Genomic DNA, 18,551 nt, shown 5'->3' with positions numbered 1-18,551 from the left:
GTAATTGCATCTATTTAAACAAGCCCTGTCCAATCATTTCTTCTAGGTATGGAAGATGAATTTTTATACCTTTGTTCCCCTCTTTCCCAGAGCGACACAACACACAAACAAAGGGAAGTTTTTTCCCCTATTTTAAAAAAGTTCTATCCCTCTCACTGGCGTTTTTGGTCAGTTGCCCACTCCTTGTCTTTTACCTGGGGAAATGTTTTAACTCTTTACAGGTAAAGCAAGCAGAGAACAGCCACCAAGACACCTAACCCAGCACAGCAGCAGGCAGGGCTCTGGGGCACACACAGGGGCACTAGTCTGCAGGGCACATTCTAGGGACAGAGCCTCTCACCTCTAGTGAAAACGCTGAACTCCCGTCTCCGCACGTGGACATCAAAATGTCTAAGGTCAAATTACAGAAAGAGCAAAAACTGCTGATCCTGCTGCTCCGCATTCCCTGCAGAGACCCAGGGCAGAGGGTGAGTTTTGCAGGCGCTGAAGGGCGACCGACATTGGTGTTTGCCTTATGCAGGGGCCTGATCCTGACACCTCTCACTGAGTGAATAAAGCTTTTATACCTGACGTGTCCAGGACATGTACGATGGTGCTGTTGCCACAGCGAGAGGTTCATGTGGAGAAAGGGAACAGTTTCTAGTAACAGCTGGAATACATCAAGGCTTGGGACTAAGCCCCTTTTTGTTCACGTCGATGCTGGATGCATTGACAGAAAGCAGCCAGAGAGTGGCCCCCTGGCACCTGCCTTTTACAGATGATGTAGTGCTCATGGGGGAGAGGAAAGAGGAAGTGAAAGAAGACACAGAGAGACATGGAGGTGCATATTGGAAAGAAATGGCATGAAAATGAGCAGATGAAATCAGAGTATCTGGTTTGTAGATTCAGTGCTCCCCTGCAGGAAGAAAATGGGCCTGTAAGTCTGGGGACCAGCCACTAGCAAATCTACAGAAGTTTTAGATGGTTCGATATCGATTTGCAAACCCCTAGAAGACAATAAGGTGATAAATAACAGTCAGCATGGATTGTCAAGAACAAATCCTGTCAAATCAACCTGACAGCTTTCTTTGGCAGGGTAACAAGCCAGGGATGGGGGGAAGCAGTAGATTTGTTATATATAGACTTTAGTGAGGCTTTTGACACTGTCTCACGTGACCTCATAAACAACCTAGGGAAATACAATCTATATGGAGCCACTCTAAGGTGGGTGCATAACTAATTGGAAAACCATTCCGAGAGAGTAGTTATCAGTGGTTCACAGACAAGCTGGAAGGGCATATGGAGTGGGGTTCCGCAGAGATCAGTTCTGGGTCTGGTTCTGTTCAATATCTTCATCGGTGATTTAGATAATGGCATACAGAGAACACTTATAAAGTTTGTGGATGATACCAAGCTGGGAGGGGTTGCAAGTGCTTTGGAGGCTAGGATTAAAATTAAAAATCATCTTGACAAACTGGAGAAATGGTCTGAAGTAAATAGGATGAAATTCAACAAGGACAAATGCAAAGTTCTCCATTTAGGAAGGAACAATCAGTTCCACACATACGAAATGGGAAATGAATGTATAAGAAGGAGTACTACAGAAAGGGATCTCTGTTTTAGTTCTGTCATCTGCCACCATCAAGAACAGTCGAGCTCCATCCTCTTTAGAACCCCCCTTCAAGTAGTCAAAGGCTGGTATCAAATCTCCTCCACTCTTTTCTTCTGCAGACTAAATAACCCCAGGGCTGTGAGCTAGAAACTTCAGTTAGTTGTCCATAGAAAGCCTCATCCTTCTGATCCAGTGGTCTATAGCACACACCCACCACGACATCACCCTGTTGCTCTCGCCTCTAAACTTAACCCAAAGACTCAACAGGCTTTTCTCCAGTTTCATACTGGAGATCTGAACAGTCATACCGCTCTCTTACATACAATGCAACTCCTCCACCTTTCCTCCTATATCTGTCCTTCCTGAACAGTTTATACCCATCCATGACAGTGCTCCAGTCATGTGAACTGCCCCACCAAGTTTCTTTATTCCAATTACATCATAGTTCCCTGATTGTACCAGGACTTCCAATTCTTCCTACTTGTTTCCCAGGCTTCTTGCGTTTGTGTGCACCCCAGCCCCCTTCCCCAGGCTCAGCCTGGGGCCTGCACCCCCTCCCACACTGCAACCTCCTGTCCCAGGCTGGTGAAAGTGAGTGGGAGACCGAACGACAGAGGGAGAGAGAGCAGTGGGCGGGGCCTCAACGAAGGGGCAAGGCAAGGGTGTTTGGGTTTGGGTGATTAGAGAGTTGGCAACGGTAGGGAAGAGACGACTGGCCCCTGGCAGCCCTGTTCACCCACTCCTGGGCCTCTCTCTGCTAGTCCTCCAGTTACTGCTGGACCGTAGGCTGTCTGTGCCTCAGTTTACCAATCCGTTAAATGAGGGTAATAATGCTGCCCTGCCTCCCGTAGTGAGAATAAAAACCATTTGATATTGTGAGGCTCTCAGAAAATACAGTAATGGGGGCCTGATAGGTACCTAAAATAGATAGGGTAATTAGTTAAGGGCGTGTGTTCTTGAAAGTGACTAACGCAGGGTAACCACAGGAGGCTACTTACTCAGCTTTCCTGGGCCACAAGTCGGTGCGGAGTCCCCAGATCAAGTAGTCTTTGTTACGCTCCAGCCTCAGAGACTTCCTGCATTTTATGTGGCTGATGAATGGGCGGGTTTTTCCTTGTGGATCTTCATCAGTCCCTAGGGCGGGGGTGAAAAAAGATGTCACACATAAGAGCAGAGTGAGGAAGAGATAGTACGGGGTGGAGAGGGATGAAGATGAAAGGAACAGAGAAGAGGAGACTCCTCGGTGTTCTCTTGCGATTTCAGTACAAATTCAGCCCTAGTGTGACTGCAACGATAACCAATCACTGAAGCTCCAGCAGTCATTAGAGACAGGAAGGACCGTCTTGTGGTTGTGGCACTGGGTTGGGCCTGAAGAGGTCAGGCCTCAGCTCCTGTTTCTGCCACAGACTCCTGGTGTGACCTTGCACAAGTCACTCGATCTCCCTGGGACTCAATTCCCCACCTGTGAAACGGGGCTAATAAAGCCACCCAGTGTCGATTTAGATTGTAACCTCATCAAGGCAGGGGTTGTATCTGGATATGTCCAGTGCTTAGCACAAGGGGCCCCTAATCTCAGGTAATTCAAATAATTAGAACAGTCAAATCAGCTCCCAGTGAGTGAAGCCGCTTTGAGCTCAGTTAGATCCCTGCTTCCTTTGCCTTTATATTGATTTATAAAAGTCAGCACTGAGGAAGAGAGACTCCATCTCCCCTATACCAGCTTGGGCCAAAGGGCCACCAAGTCTGGGATCTTGACTCCCCCAGTGGCCAATGCCAATTGCTTCAGAGGAAGATTGAAAAAGCTCATAATGAGACTGACCAATTGTGCCAGGCTGACCACAGGGAGAGGTTCCCCCTGTTATTTTGTCTGCCTCTTTGTGGCATGGCTGCCTAGGTGGGTTGAGCAAATTCTTTCTTGTCCCCTTGTGGCGATAAATTAATGCCCTGGAGCATGAGACTAGATTAGCCTTGGGGCTTTAGCACTTCCTCTGGCTAAGAGAAATAGCTCTTATGCCGGCCTTTATCCCAAAGGCCATTCAGAGAAATTGCACCCTGATTGTAGAAGGGGAGCTCTTACCTGCCTTAATGAGTTCCACAATTTCCATGATGTAGTAGTCAGAACTATCCACTTGTTGAATTCTAACAAGCCTGGTTTTATACACTTTAAAAAAAGGAAGACATACAAAACACCAGTTGAAGGTCTGCAGTATTTTTCTGTAGAGAATTCACTGTGTAACTGACTCCCCAAACTGGCTGTGAGAAAGCTGGTGCTGTGGTGAGGGCAATAGCTGGAGACCGGGGTTCATTTTCCTGCTCCATCACAGACTAGCTGCATGACCTTAGGCAAGTCACTTAGTCACTCCATGCCTCAGTTTCCCCTTTTGTACCGTGGGGATAATAGCACTGCCCTGCCTCACAGGAGGTTGTGAGAATAAACATGTTAAAGATTGTGAAGTGCTCAGATACTAGGGAAAAGGGGGCAGGGGCGGGGAGTTATATACACTCATGGTACCTGGGCTCCAGCAATATTCAGGGCCCGGGGGCTCGGCTCCACCAATGTTTGGGGCCGGGGCTCTCCCCCGGTTTCCCCTGGCCCCCACTTGCTGCCCCTGCTCACCTCCCCTGGGCCCCAGAGCCTGCAGCTCTCATTGAGTCTGCTCTGCCGGCTCCTGGCATCAACTACTGCCACAGAGTCCGAGTGCCCCCCATCCTCTATTGGCAGGGCAGGCTGCCCTTCCGCCCTAGCCCTGAGCCTCTCCAACACCCCAAACCCCTCAACCCCAGCCCTCATCCCCCCCAATCCTCTGCCCCAGCCCTGAGCCCCCTCCTGCATCATGAACCTCTCAGTCCCAGGCAGAGCCCGCACCCCACACCCCAACCCTCTGCCCTAGCTCTGAGCCCCCTCACACACCCCAAACCCTTCATCCTCAGCCCCACAGCCCTCACCCCTGCATGCACCCCCTCCCCTTCACACACACACCTCCCCTGCCCCCAAACTCCCTCCCTCCTATCCCCAAACTCCCTCCCAGAGCATGCACCCCCTCCCCCTTCATGCACATCTCCCCCTGCCCCCAAACTCCCTCCCTCTGCACCCCTCCAACCCCAAACTCCCTCCCAGAGCCTACACCCCTCACCCCCTCCTACACCCCCACCCCCCGTCCAGACCCAGCCCCCCAACACCAACCCCCAGCCAGCACCCTCATCCTCCTGCACACCCACCCCTGTCCCAGCCCAGAGCCTGCACCCAGCACCCAAACTCCCTCCCAGAGCCTGCACCCCTCTTGCACCCTAATCCCCAGCCCAGGGCCTGCACCCCAGACCTCCTCCCTCCACCCAAACTCTCTCCCATAGCCATAGGCAGGTGGGGGGCAGAGTTTGGCAGTGGGTGGGTTGTGGACACCACCAAAATTTCTACAAACCTGCCACTCGTGAATGGGGGCATAGCAGGATAGTTACCCCACTCCTGCTGATTGGAAAGGAGCCACAGCTGTGGCTGGCTTAATAAGGGCCCAGCTGGCCCTTATAAGAGGGCTGGGGGCCAGAAACCAAGACAGACTCTCTCTAGCTTTGAGAGGGAGGGATCTGGCTGCAGAGAGCTGAGAGAAGGTACCTAGACTGGAGCAGCGCTGGGGGAAGGCCAAGGGAGCTGGGGCGCTCCGTCCTGGAAACCCCCCAGGCTGTGGCCTAGTGGAAGGCGAATTAGGTACTGGGGTTGCAAGGGCAGCAGGTCCAACCCCCCCTTGCCTATGATGAGTGGCTTTTGCACTGCAGTCTGCCCCAGTGAGTGGGGGCTAGATGGTGACTGGCAGTAACCCATGACTGAAGCAAGGTGGGGCTAGAGGGTTGTGGGTTCCCCTGGGTGGGGAGACCCTGAGATTGTGGGGGTATTGCAAGGAGGCAGCACCCTGGCCTGAAAAGGGCACTGGGGTCCAGGAGGGACTTGGGCCAAGCAGCAGGCGGGACACCAGCCTGCAGAGGGCGCTCTGGAGGCTGGAAACACTAATTCCCTGAGAGAACCAGCAGGAGGTGCCACAGGGGTGAGTTGTGCACCGTGACAGGGGGGTAGATAAATTCTTAGGGTTAGATTGAATCTTAAACAGTCATCTGATCTTGTTCATTTCTGGGCACTTATGGCCCCAAAATCTCATCAGGTTTCTGTCCCAGCAGATCCAGACCTTACCCCGATTCAGCCTCAAAGGCAAACTTTACAATCCAAATCGAATTTTGAACCCTGTCTCTGCGCTCTCGTCATGGAAAAAGACTCAGCAGATCCAAATCACAGATTTACCATAATCCACTCCAGGTTTGCAGGCTTCCTCCATTCGTCTGTTCAGGGTGACGGGACCCTCTATCTTCTGCTGCATGAAGCAGCTTTCTATGGGGAAGGAAGATGGGTAGAGAATCACCAAGGGAGACCCTAGTTTCAGCTCTGTTATTAGTGACCCATAGGTGCCCACCTATTTGAATCCTGGGTGAGCCGCGCTAACCCGCACAGTGACAGGCCCACCTCCTCTGACAAGGGAGTGGCCATGAAGCCAACCACCCGTCACATTATAGGACATAGGTGCTGACAACATGGGTGCTCCAGGGCTCAAGCACCCATGGGGAAAAAAAATAGGGGGTACTCAGCACCTACCAGCCACAGCTGTTTGGCGGCTGGCAGGAGGCATTTGGTGGAGTGCAGGTGGCGGGGAGGGGGCAGATCGGGTACAGGAAGTGGCAGAGCGAGGGTGGGGCCTCAGGGGAAGGGGTGGAGTCGGGGTGGAGCAGCCATCAGGAAAAATAAAAGTCAGCGCCTATGTTATGGGACACAGTAAAAGAAGAAAACAAGGGATGGAGGGGTAGGTTGCAGGGTCTAAATGATCCTGAGCAGACAGACTCAGACAGCTCTGCAAAGGAATCGGTAGATGTTGCCCAGAGGAACTCTGCCTGGATGTATGAAATAACCAAGGACCATAAATAGGCCTGGCAATCCCAGTTAACTTCCCTCTCTGCACTGATGGATCTCTGCCTGGGTCAGCGCCAGGAGGAGCCTGGTCACAGGACTTAGTGGAGCAGCAGATGGGGAATCAAAGGTGATGGGAAGGACAGATCCGGAGACTGAGCGCCTCTCTGTATGCCCGGCAGACAGCAGGGCTACAGCAAGTTCCCCACTGAACAACGGCCCCACCAATGGGTCTCTACCCTCTTCTAGAGGATCCTTTTCTTAGAGATCGGGGAGTGGAGCCTCCATGGCCCATTCAATACTTGGCCGCTGGGCTGAAACTGACAGTGGGGGGCTGAGGGGTGCCAGCTGTGGGCATCTTGGAATGAGAGGACCCAGATATAGTAAAGAAGTGCCTGACTTTGTGTCACCATGCCCCCCCCCAACTGGATTCCATGGATCAGCTGGCTTGGTCCAGCCCCCAAGGCCCTGATGGCCAGAGAGGAGGAACTGATGTTTCCTATACCCGCTCCCTCCTGGTGACCCAGCTGGTTAGAGAAATTCTGCTTCTACGTCCTGCTGCCAGCTCTCCTGTGATTGGTGGGTGGGGTTGCCATTGGAGAAGGGAGGGAACCCAGGTGAGGGCAGGTGGTCAGGGAGAGTGGAAACCCTCTGTGACTGCAGGGGAGGAGGGACAGGAGAGGGTGTGTAGCAGGGACACAGCCGGCCAAGAGTCAGAGTTCCAGGCTGGGGGACAGACCCAGGGACCATCCTGTCTCCAGCTGCCATGAGCCTGTATCGCACGTGAAAATCACCCAGACACCACAGGGAAAGAAGGCCCTGATTGGTTGCTGGGGGGCCTGGGACTGCATGTTTGCTGGTAAAGCTGACAGGGGAGCCCTCACCCGAGATGTAAGCAGAGACAGGACTCTCCTTACCTTCTGCACACCGGCAGATGTCCCCGTGACAGATCATATTGAAGAGTCCGCTCTGGTTAGACGGGTGGTAGAACTTGGTGCACCGGTCATCTAGAGAAAGATCAGAGACATGGATCATTCCCCCTCCCGTAGAACAACGGCCACGGTTTACAGCACCTAGGAGACAACCCTGAAGCCCTTACTCAAGCAGAAGCCCCACTGGGTGACCCTGGGGAAGGGAGCAGCAGTCTGTGGGAACGACTTTCTTAGCTATAGGAAACCATCAGCTTGAAATGACGGGCTGGTGCTTGTTGGAGACACCCTCTTAATCATGCTAGCAGCAAATTCACCTCTGGAGGTAAAACGGGAGGAGAGGGCAAGTAGGATAATTATTGCCTGTAGTCAGAGGTTCCCCTTATTATTTTGTCTACCTTTGCTTGGGTGTGTTAAGGTGATGAGTGTGACCATATATTTCCAGCATGGAGTAATGTTGGAACAGGAGGAACTGGGAGGTGGGCAGTAAACCAGACTAGATGATCAGGATGGTCCCGTCTGGCCTTAAAGTCTGAGTCTAAACCCCCTGTGTTCTAATCCAGTAGTTCTCAACCAGTGGGACACATACCCTAGGGATACCCAGGGGATATGTTAACTTATGTAGATATTTGCCTAGTTTTACAAAAGATTCTAGAGCCCTGCAGTGGGACTGGGATCCCGCAGGGCCCATTGCTATAATAGTGGGATAAAAATTCAACAAACAATGCAGGAGCAGGTGGGAGTAGATATTGTGGGTCGGGATGGGAGCAGGATTGAAAAAAATAGTCCTCATTCGCCGCCAAAAATATGAACGCTCCAGCCAGCAACCCCCGCTCTGTGGCCTCTCAGCTCTGAAGGCAGCGCTCCTACCAGCAGCAGCTCATGCCACCTTAACTCCTGCGCTGCTGCTGGCGGGGTGCTGCCTTGAGAGCTGGGAACCTGGCCAGCAGCTGCCGCTCTCCAGCCACTGAATGACACGACTCATAAGTGAAAACAGGCTCATGGCTCGCACTGAAATGTAAGTCCAATATTTATATTCTAATTGATTTATTTTATAGTTACATGTTAAAAAATGAGGAAGTCGGCAATTTGCCAGTACTAGTGTAATGGGACACTTTTGTATTTTTATGTCTGATTTTGTAAGCAAGTTGTTTTTAAGTGAGGTAAACTTGGGGGATGCACGACAAATCAGACTCCTGAAAGGGGCACAGTAATCTGGAAAAGTTGAAGGGAGAGTGAGCTAGTGTAGAGCGGGAGACTGGGATTCAGGACGCCTGGGTTCTATTTCCAGTGTATCCCCTCTGTTATACGAGGACAATAATACCTAAGTACTCAAAAACACTGCAAGAGGCAATGATACCAATGTGACCCAGAGCAGAATTTGAAGCCATGGTTCCTTGAATGGTGAGGAGAGCCGCGATCTGTTACCTATGCTGTAATAGTCGTAGACTGTGACGGATGCCGGCTGAATGAGCCCCACTTCGAAAAACTGGTGAGCTTTAAACTACAGGCATTCCTCCTCTCTGTGGGAAACCTGGGTGCGGGGGAAATAATAGGATTGCTTATGTTGAAGGGTGGCTGGATGGAAGAGAGAATGAAAAAGAATAAAAGAAAGGGAGATGTTGGGGAAAGAAAAGTGAGGCAGGTGCGGGAAAGAAGAACTAGAGAAGTGAAAGGAACAAGGAAAGAAGAAGTGAATGGCACAGAGAAGCAAATTCAACCTTAATATCAGATGTTGCATTTCCCATTAAAGTCAATGGACCTACATCCACATACACCAGCTGAGGATCTGGCCCATTCAGTTACTCCTAGTGGAAAGACTGAATCTGGACCAGTGAATCAAATTCGGCCATGGGTTGCAGTTTGTCAACTTGCTGACGTCTGTGGGGATGCCAGGGTGTATCTGAGAGTGCAGTTTGGCTCAGCAGGAGCCCATGAAATTAACACAAGATCAGAGAAGCCCCTTGTTGAGTCTTTACCTTGTCCACATAGATTATGAGATTGCTTCTGTCGGATGGGGCTTTGTTGATTTCAAACTTGGAAATGTATCTGTTGACCCCTTGGGAAAGCTAAATGTGAATAAGAAAAAGCAAGAGGCATTGTGGGTAAGGCAACGTCTCTATGAAAGTCCTGCAGCTCATGCTTGTGATCACGTCTCCCATGCAGATTGTATCATGGAAGATACTAGCCTGCTACTTACTCCACACCTAGGGTTGCCAGGAGATTGGTTTTTGAGCGGAACACCTGGTTGAAAAGGGACCCTGACAACTCCAGTCAGCAGCACAGCGCAGCTAAGGCAGGCTCCCTGCCTGTCCTGGCTCTGCACAGGTCCCGGAAGCGGCCAGTATGTCCAACTCCTAGGCGCGGGAGTGGCCACAGGGGCTCTGCGCACTGATCCCGCCCCGAGTGACAGCTCCGCAGCTCCCATTGGCCAGGAACTGCAGCCAACGGGAGCTGCATGGGCCGTGCCTGTGGGCGTGAGCAGCGCACAGAGCCCCCTGCTCCCTCTGCCTAGGAGCCGGAGGGACATGTCACCACTTCTAGGAGCCACCTGAGATAAGTGCTGCCTGGCTGGAGCCTGCACCATGACCCCCCTCCTGCATCCCAAGCTCCTGCCCCAGGTCAGAACCCCCTCACACAGCCTAACTCCCTAACAGAACCCGCACCCCTTACCCCCTCCCGAATGTCAACCCATTGCCCCAGCCTGGAGCTCCCTCCTGCACCCCAAAATCCTCATCTCTGGCCCCACCCTAGAGCCCACATCCCCAGCCAGAGCCCTAACCTGCTCCCTGAACCCCAACCTCATGCCCCAGCCTGGAACCTCCTCCTGCACCCTGCAGGCTTCATTTGTGGTCCCACCCCAGATCTGGCACCCCCAGCCAGAGCCCTTGGCCCCAGTTCTCTTTTAAACCCTCTTATAGTCCTAGCATTCACAACCTTCTCAGGCAAGGAGTTCCACAGGTTGACTGTGCGCTGCGTGAAGAAGAACTTCCTTTTATTTGTTTTAAACCTGCTGTCCATTAACTTCATTTGGTGGCCCCTAGTTCTTATATTATGGGAACAAGTAAATTAACTTTTTCTTATTCACTTTCTCCACACCACTCATGATTTTCTATACCTCTATCATATGCCCCCCTTAGACTCCTCTTTTCCAAGCTGAAAAGGCCTAGCCTCTTTAATCTCTCCTCATAGGGGACCCGTTCCAAACCCCTATTCATTTTAGTTGCCCTTCTCTGAACCTTTGTCAATGCCAGTATATCTTCTTTTGAGATGAGGAGACCACATCTGTACACAGTATTCAAGATGTGGGCATACCATGGATTTATATAAGGGCAATAAGATATTCTCCATCTTATTCTGGATCTCACTTTTAATGATTCCTAACATCCTGTTTGCTTTTTTGACTGCCGCTGCACAGTGTGGACGTCTTCAGAGAACTATCCATGATGACTGCAAGATCTTTCCTGATTAGTTGTAGCTAAATTAGCCCCGATCATATTGTATGTATAGTTGGGGTTATTTTTTCCAATGTGCGTTGCTTTACATTTATCCACATTACATTTCATTTGCCAATTTGTTGCCCAATCACTTAGTTTTGTGAGATCCTTTTAAAGTTCTTCACAGTCTGCTTTGGTCTTAACTATCTTGAGCAGTTTAGTATCATCTGCAAACTTTGCCACTTCACTTTTTACCCCTTTCTCCAGATCATTTATGAATAAGTTGAATAGGATTGGTCCTAGGACTGACCCTGGAGGAACACCACCAGTTACTCCTCTCCTTTCTGAAAATATACCATTAATTCCTACCCTTTGTTCCCTGTTTTTTTTAACCAGTTCTCAATCCATGAAAGGATCTTCCCTCTAATCCCATGACAATTTATTTATGTAAGAGCTTTTGGCGAGGGACCTTGTCAAAGGCTTTGTGGAAATCTAAGTACACTATGTCCACTGGATCTCCCTTGTCAACATGTTTGTTGACCCTTCAAATAACTCTAATAGATTAGTAAAACAAGATTTCCCTTTACAGAAACCATGTTGACTTTTGCCCAACAAGAATGGCGACTGTACATCACTCCCTTTCCAAACTCCCTCTCAAAACTCCTCTGTTAGCGGCCCCTGTTCACCAGCACCAATGCTGGAAACATCCCTGGGTTTGTTTGCTAAACTTCACCTTCATTTTATACCCGGGCAGCAATTCACTGCAATGAATCCTTCAGGACCTGGATTTTTTTGTGCAGCCTCTTTTTTTTTTGTATCCACAGTTCTTCAGGCCCAAATAACTGCACTATGTAGGTCAGAGGATCTAAAGGGAAATCATTTTTTTTTTAAACTGTGGCCCCACTGTACAAGAGACTGTATCAAATGCATTCTGCTCTGGCATGCACAGTCAAATGACAGCAGCCTCTCAATTTGCTATCCAATAAAGCAGGATTGAACTGACCTGAACTTGTATGGCCAGATTTTCAAAGTAGCCTGTGCAACCTGCAAAATTTGCCCAGGGCCCTGTTTGTTTCTGTGAATTTGGACATTGCGCTCATGGCTTATTCATCCCCTGGAATCTCCTCTATGAATGCCCCAAAACTGCCATCCCTGACCTGGAGACAACTGGTTGTGGTTTCCTAAAGCTGTTACCAATCCTTAGAGCTGTCTAGTCTCCCTCCAGGTTTAACTCTGGAGTCTGACTATTCATCTGCTGCATTGGATTTTCTTATCTGAAAGCCCCAGTCGAGCCACTGCATTGTTTATTACGTTCCCTGTTCTCAGGTTACACTGACGTACTCTCTTAAGATCCTCCATGTCCGGTGAGAAGCCAGTGAACATGGAGACATCGATGATAGACATTGTGGCATCAACCACACCGAGGAACCTAACGAGGAGAAGAGAAAATACCCTTTTGATCAGAATTCATCACTTGAACATTGATTTTTGCGATCGCTCCACCAGCTCCTGTTGCTTAATTATAACTTTTTTGCCCATTCCATAGAAAAAAATCATAGCCCAGGATTCTCCAGCTACCCCCTGCATCAGTCCATCTATTTATCATCTATCATTAAAGGGCATTGTTCTCACCTGATGCATATTTTAATATATAGACTGAACGCATCGCTCCATCCGGCTTCTTAACTGGAAACATTGCAGAAGACAAAAGAAATTAATATCTCAGTGTAAATTTCATGCCAGATAAACCCTCTTTTGTTTTTTAGGTGTACTAATATGGCTTAGTAATCAAACAGGTCCTAGAGTAGATATGAAAAATCCCTCAATAAACCTCCCCTCCCCTCCAGCAATCCATAAAAAATTCTTCCCATCCCTGGCACACAAACTAAAAAGCCTCTCCCAGCTGAGTGGCACAAATGAAATACAGTCTAGGGCAGGGGTTAGCAACCTTTCAGAAGTGGTGGGCCAAGTATTCATTTATTGTCTCTAATTTAAGGTTTGGCGTGCCAGTCATACATTTTAACGTTTTCAGAAGGTCTCTTTCTGTAACATATAACTAAACTATTGTATGTAAAGTAAATAAGGTTTTTAAAATGTTTAAGATGCTTCAATTAAAATTAAATTAAAATGCAGAGCCCCTGGACCAGTGGCCAGGAGGTGGGTGGTGTGAGTGCCACTGAATATCAGCTCATGTGCTGCCTTCGGTCTAGGGTTAGCAGAAAGAGGAGACTGAAACAATGAGAACTCGTGGGTGTGAATTTGGACAGCTGGGAAAGTTAAGAACAATTTACAGCTGGCTCCCATTTCTGTAAAAGCAGTGCCAAAATCCTGGATCCCTCTATCATATGACCACGCATTAGACCAGCATATCTCCCGCTACTGGCCAGCCCTAGCAATTATAACAATCAGCTACTCCCAGGTAAAGGAAGTTGCTCCTTTAGACCAAGCCACAGAGGCTTGTGTTTTGGGTGCTGAAGATCCTGACCTCTGTCCCATGCTGATTTCACACCTATGCTGTCTGGAAATGTGTGCACTGGAAGTTTGGGTCTGTAACCAGACTTCCTGGCATGGGCTCATCTCTGCTTTAGAGGGAGACAATACCCAGAGTAGCCAGCCTGTGTTCCCATCCACATCCGATGCTCCAACTATGCTGCTAACAAGTACCAGAATGAGAGAAGGCAGCATCTGCTCCCTCATCTAGAAGGACCCTGCATTGGTTGCAACTTACAACATGTAGTAGCTGGAAATATTATTTAGTGCCTGCCCTATGGGTATAATTTTTAGGACTTGGGAACTGGGAGAGTTTGTAGAAGCTTCACAAAAATACTTTCCAAAGTTAAGAATGTGATTGCAGAGATGGTGGTTGGTTGGTGTAAATCCACTGCTGTCCATGATCTGAGGATTGACAGCAAGCTTCAGAAGAGAAAAGACAGGTGGTTACTTACCACCCTGGGCTTCTTCAACCGATACCCTCAGGTCAAACTTCTTACACTGAGATTCATCTTCCTTTCGCTTTGCGTTATAAATTATCGTTACTGTTGCTTGTCCAGTTCCTTCTGCCTTCACAGTGAAGTCTTCATTCCATTTGAGCTGTAAAATTAATCCAGGGTTAATTTTCTTTTGTACTTCATTTTTATTATCATTATTAATTTAAAAGACAGGGCAAATGAAGCTAATGAAGAAAATGAAGCTGGTGAGATTGACAGTCACTCACCCGGAGGGGCTGGGGGGACTCTGCAGAGACAATAGCATGAAGGAGAAAAAAGGTTACTTCCGCGGCAGTAGCTCTTTGATCTTCAGACGTATTGCTTCTCCAGAGCCAAACCTAAACAGCAACCCATCCCCTCCTACTTCTGGATTCAGCTCAAAACCACACACTCCAGGCCGCTGACCCTGGAACAATTTACCTCAGGATGTGTGAGGCAAACCCCACCCAGCCCAGGGCTGCTCACCCAGCTGCGGTGACTCACTCCTCCAACGGAGCCTGCAGTGACTATCCCTGGTCAGGGCTCAGGCCAGATGACCCCCAGGCACAAGTATTTCACTGTCCCCATCAGAGCTGAGAGTGACTCTGCACAACAGCACTAGTCGGCCAGGGACCTTCCTCTGGCCTTGCAGTGTTACAGACTCCCCAGGCTTCTGGCCTGCCCTTGATCCAGTTCCTGTTCCTGCCCCAGCCATGCCCGAGCCTTGTTCCAGCCCACTTCAGCTTCCTCTGTGCCCTGCTCTGACCTTGCTCCAGTCCCGCTCCAGCCTGCATCCGCCTCCTGGCCCCCCAGGCCCTCGGACTGATTCCAACCTGACTTTGACCATTGGCCTGCATCCGAACTCTGACTTCAATCCTGATTTGGCTTGTCTGTGGATTCTGACCCACGGCCTGTCCCCAGACCCTGATTTCAGCATTGCCCTTGGCCCAGTCCCGACGCTCCAGCCGGCTCCAACCACCAGGCCTGACTGCCTAGAACCTAGGGCCTGACAGGATGTGGTGGATTCTCCATCACTTCAAGTCTTTAAGTCAAGACTGGATATCTACCTAAGAGACATCTCACAGGTCAGCTAGAAGTTACGGGCTTGATGCCGAAATTAGTAGGTGAGGTTCTCTGGCCTGTGTCATGCCGAAGGTCAGACGAGATGATCATATTGGTCCCTTCTGGTCTTAAAAATCTGAGTCAAAAGTGTGGATGCATTTGGATCTGGTGAAGGGAATATGAATGCCCCTCCCTTTCCCAAAACGGTTTGGATGGGAGGTTCTAGTCAAATCTTCTTTCTCTATAATCAGTGATCTGTACTAATCACATAGAGAAGCACGATACCTCTGCTGTTCTGGCCACTAGAGCATCCTCATTTGAGATTCTGTACTTTATAGGCCTAGAATGATGTGACAGGAAAATAGAAACAATCAAATTCATCTCCTTGTGTAGGGGGATGTCTATCTGGTACTGCACAAGAGCCTGGAACACCATGATGGTCGCCTAGAACACCAGGAAAAAGACAAGAGAGTTACACCTTATTGTCCTATTGCACTGAACATCTGACAGCTTTTAAACTGACTCTTAAGGAAGAGGAACCAAAACTACAATGAAAGAAAACACCAAGGGTCCACTGGGTGTCACGCAGGCAAAGGGTTATATAATAATATTACCTGATTCCTCTGTAATGTGTTTCATCAGTAGATCTCCAAGCACTTTACAAAGCAGTACAAGATCTTTATTCCCATGTTGCAGATGGGGAAACGGAGGCACAGGGCAGGGAAGTAACTTTCCCAGGGTCACCCAGGAAGCCAGTGGCCAAGCCAGGACTAGAACCCATGGTCAATAAATATATTGTGCATGGTTAATTAGCTTCCCTTCGTGCCTAGCTATTAACAGGGGCCAATTGTCAGCTGGACAGAGCACAGCAAGATATTGGCTCCTTCCTTGTATATGTAACCCACACACCTCCACAGGGTGTGGTGCTCTGTCCCCTCTAGTGGCACTGAGACCACTTAGAGAGTTTAATGAGTTCGATCCCACCCACCGACAACTGAGGTCTATCGGTATTACAAGTGGGGGCTTGTCTGGGACACAAATGCAGGACCTCTTGCTAAATGCATGAGCCTCTCCTGCATGAGCTAAAAGCCATGTGGCCCTTAGCTAAGTCTGTAGCAGACACATTAATCTCTCTCTCTAAGTGGTCTCGGTGCCACTACAGGGAACATAGCACCATACCCAGGAGGTGTGTAGGTTACTTATATAGAGACATCTATGCCACACAAAGAACAATGTTAGGGATAGAACACATGGCCTGTGACTCAGAAATACAGACCACTCCCAACCAAGCTTGTAGCATCATTTTAGGTAGAGAAAAGACAAGACTCAGTAGCAAGGAATGTAAAGGGGCCTCTCTACTGAGGCTGCTGGACACAGACAGACCCTATAGTTCCTGGTGGCCCCCGTATTCCAGGGAAGGGAGGGATATCTGAGGACACTCCATCTTTATTTACCTGTCACTAGCAGTAGGGCTTTTATCCTCTCCAGTGCTTCGTGTAAGCACAGTTTTAAAAAAAGAATCTAAAAAACATAAGCTTACAGTTCTACTTAGAGGTGGATAAAGCCCAATTGATTCAGATTAGTCATGATCTACCATGGCTTTGTCATTTGGACTCAGTCCGTTGGTCCTGCACACCTGGTACCCTCTCTCCAGACCAATGGCCAAAAAACAACAAATGCTAGAATGAGTCCAGATGCGTGTGTGTTTCTGCCCATGGGAAGAGAAGGCTCATTCACTCCCCAGGACAACTCATTATCTTAAAGAGAAGCATGTGCTCACACCCATCACCTTGGCGGGATGGAGCCTTTAGTGAGACGATTCAGTCATGCCCCTGTGCTGGTCTCTGCCTTAGGTTAACAATGGCAAAGTCCTGATAGGTCACGTTGCCCATCTCCCAGGCAATGCAGGACTGTTCTCTTCTGGGCATTCCCCAGGGCTTTCTACAATGACTCAAGTGATCGGATCCTATTCCTTCCGATGGGAGACCTGCCCACAAAACACGGTCTTGGAAGGATACCCGGGACTATAAGGATCATACTCATTTGGGTAGATCCATATCCTCCTCCATAGTAGTTCTGCTCTCTCAGCCATCTGACTATGGGACCAGTCAACTCATACTTCTTCATTTTCAGCGAGGCGTACGAGGTGCCCTCAATGTTGAAGGTGCGGGCGTTTGGCTCTTCCCAGCGATTTCCCTCTAGGCAGCAGCAAAGAAGGTGAGCTAAAGGACTCTCCTCAAGGAGATCCACTCATTCTGAGCAGATCTGACTGGACCATACCATCGCCTGACTCCTTCCCCAACTTTCCGCATGGAGGATCAGTAAGTCGAACTGATTGTTGCCCCTTTTAGGGGTGAGCAGCTACCCAATATTTGGGGTCTTGGGAGGATTGTTTCAATTAGGATGAGGAATTGGTGATAGGCCTCTGGTACGTTCTCTGGTGTAAACCTGATTGCTTACGAAAATGCACAGAAAGCCCCGTTTTCCCTGAGCTTGAGAGAAACCAACAGCAGGCAACTTCCTTGCTGAGAAATCCCCAACTCTGCCTCTGAAGTGAGTTCTAGGCCCAACAAGCAATGTCTCTCTGCTTGTTTCATAACACTTCTCCAGGCTTTCAGCTGGTTTCTGCCTCTAACGCACAGGGTGCAAAACCAACATGCTAGCCTCTGTGTTTGCCATCAGGGAAACCCCTCAGCCCACATGCCTGAGCTCTTGACCTGCTGTGTGCCTTGGGCAGTCCCTGCATTGTTTTTAGCTGTGTCTACTACAGAAAGAGTCTTGATTGCTCCTTCCACTGAGTCTGAAAGAGTGCCTGGCACACCCATTAATTTGAACAAGGGCCTGGTCTACACTTAAAACTTAGATTGTGATAGCTGTGATACTCAGGGCATGTGAAACATCTGCACACACACACACTTGCTATAGCTATGTCAAACTAACGCCTAGTGCAGACACAGCTAAGTCAATGGAAAAATGCTTCAGTTAATCTAGTTACCATTGATCATAGTGGTGGAGTTCCTACAGAGATGGAAAACCCCTTCCATCGGTGCAGTCTGCGTCTACAATAGGGGGTGATATCGGGATAGCTGCAGCACCGTAGCTTTGCCGCTCTAGTCCCTGCATTGTAGACATGGCCAAAGTCTGTGACTGTTTTGGGATCAAAGACCCACCTGCCACCTTTCAACATAACATTGTTATATCTAGACAACAGCTTTGTCCTGCCCCGTTTTAACTATCCCAAACAATGGGGCAAACTCCATTTTCTTTGCAGATAATATTATTCTATATCCTTTGCTCAGTTTCATCCAGTTACATTCCTCTTGAGCCACCGTTTTCTCTCTTTTTATCTTTGGGGTTTACATCTTTTAGATATACGTACAGAGCTCTCAGATTCCTCCTGAGGTCAAGTAATACCATACATCTCTGCCACATCCAGATCTCAGACACATTGGTGTAAATCTGGAATAAGTCCACTCAACCCAGGAGAGTTACTCTGGATTTATACCCAGTCTGATCAATCTCAAATCTGGCTAAAAGGAACAAATCTATGCCCATTATTCATTCCTCATAAATTAATCCCTCTTCAACCTCCTTTGCTTCTCTTCCCTGAACCCCATCCTG

The 18,551-nt window shown here is 49.0% G+C and overlaps 2 protein-coding genes and 1 long non-coding RNA gene across 3 annotated transcripts in view; 1 reads left to right on the top strand and 2 right to left on the bottom strand.

Moving 5' to 3' along the window:
• The window catches only part of LOC120391415 (A.superbus venom factor 1-like), a 176,260-nt gene extending 170,197 nt beyond the window's left edge, over positions 1-6,063 (bottom strand). The window contains exons 1-3 of the mRNA XM_039515091.1: positions 5,880-6,063; positions 3,669-3,752; positions 2,590-2,725 (exon numbers count right to left, since the gene is read on the bottom strand). Of these exons, the coding sequence (XP_039371025.1) occupies positions 2,590-2,725; positions 3,669-3,752; positions 5,880-5,955 (296 nt within the window). The 5' untranslated portion in view covers positions 5,956-6,063. The remainder of the gene's footprint in view (positions 1-2,589; positions 2,726-3,668; positions 3,753-5,879) is intronic.
• The window catches only part of LOC120391375 (adhesion G protein-coupled receptor E3-like), a 326,462-nt gene that overhangs the window by 170,012 nt on the left and 137,899 nt on the right, over positions 1-18,551 (top strand). The window lies entirely within an intron of this gene.
• Positions 12,552-15,044, bottom strand: LOC120391463. Its single transcript, XR_005591338.1, has 3 exons — positions 14,635-15,044; positions 13,848-13,992; positions 12,552-12,588 (listed from the first exon to the last, which is right to left on the bottom strand). It is a non-coding gene; the product is annotated as an uncharacterized LOC120391463 (long non-coding RNA).

Source organism: Mauremys reevesii, linkage group 25, assembly GCF_016161935.1.
Source record: "Mauremys reevesii isolate NIE-2019 linkage group 25, ASM1616193v1, whole genome shotgun sequence".
Lineage (NCBI taxonomy): Eukaryota > Metazoa > Chordata > Testudines > Geoemydidae > Mauremys > Mauremys reevesii.
This window is presented reverse-complemented; position numbering and strand designations above follow the sequence as displayed.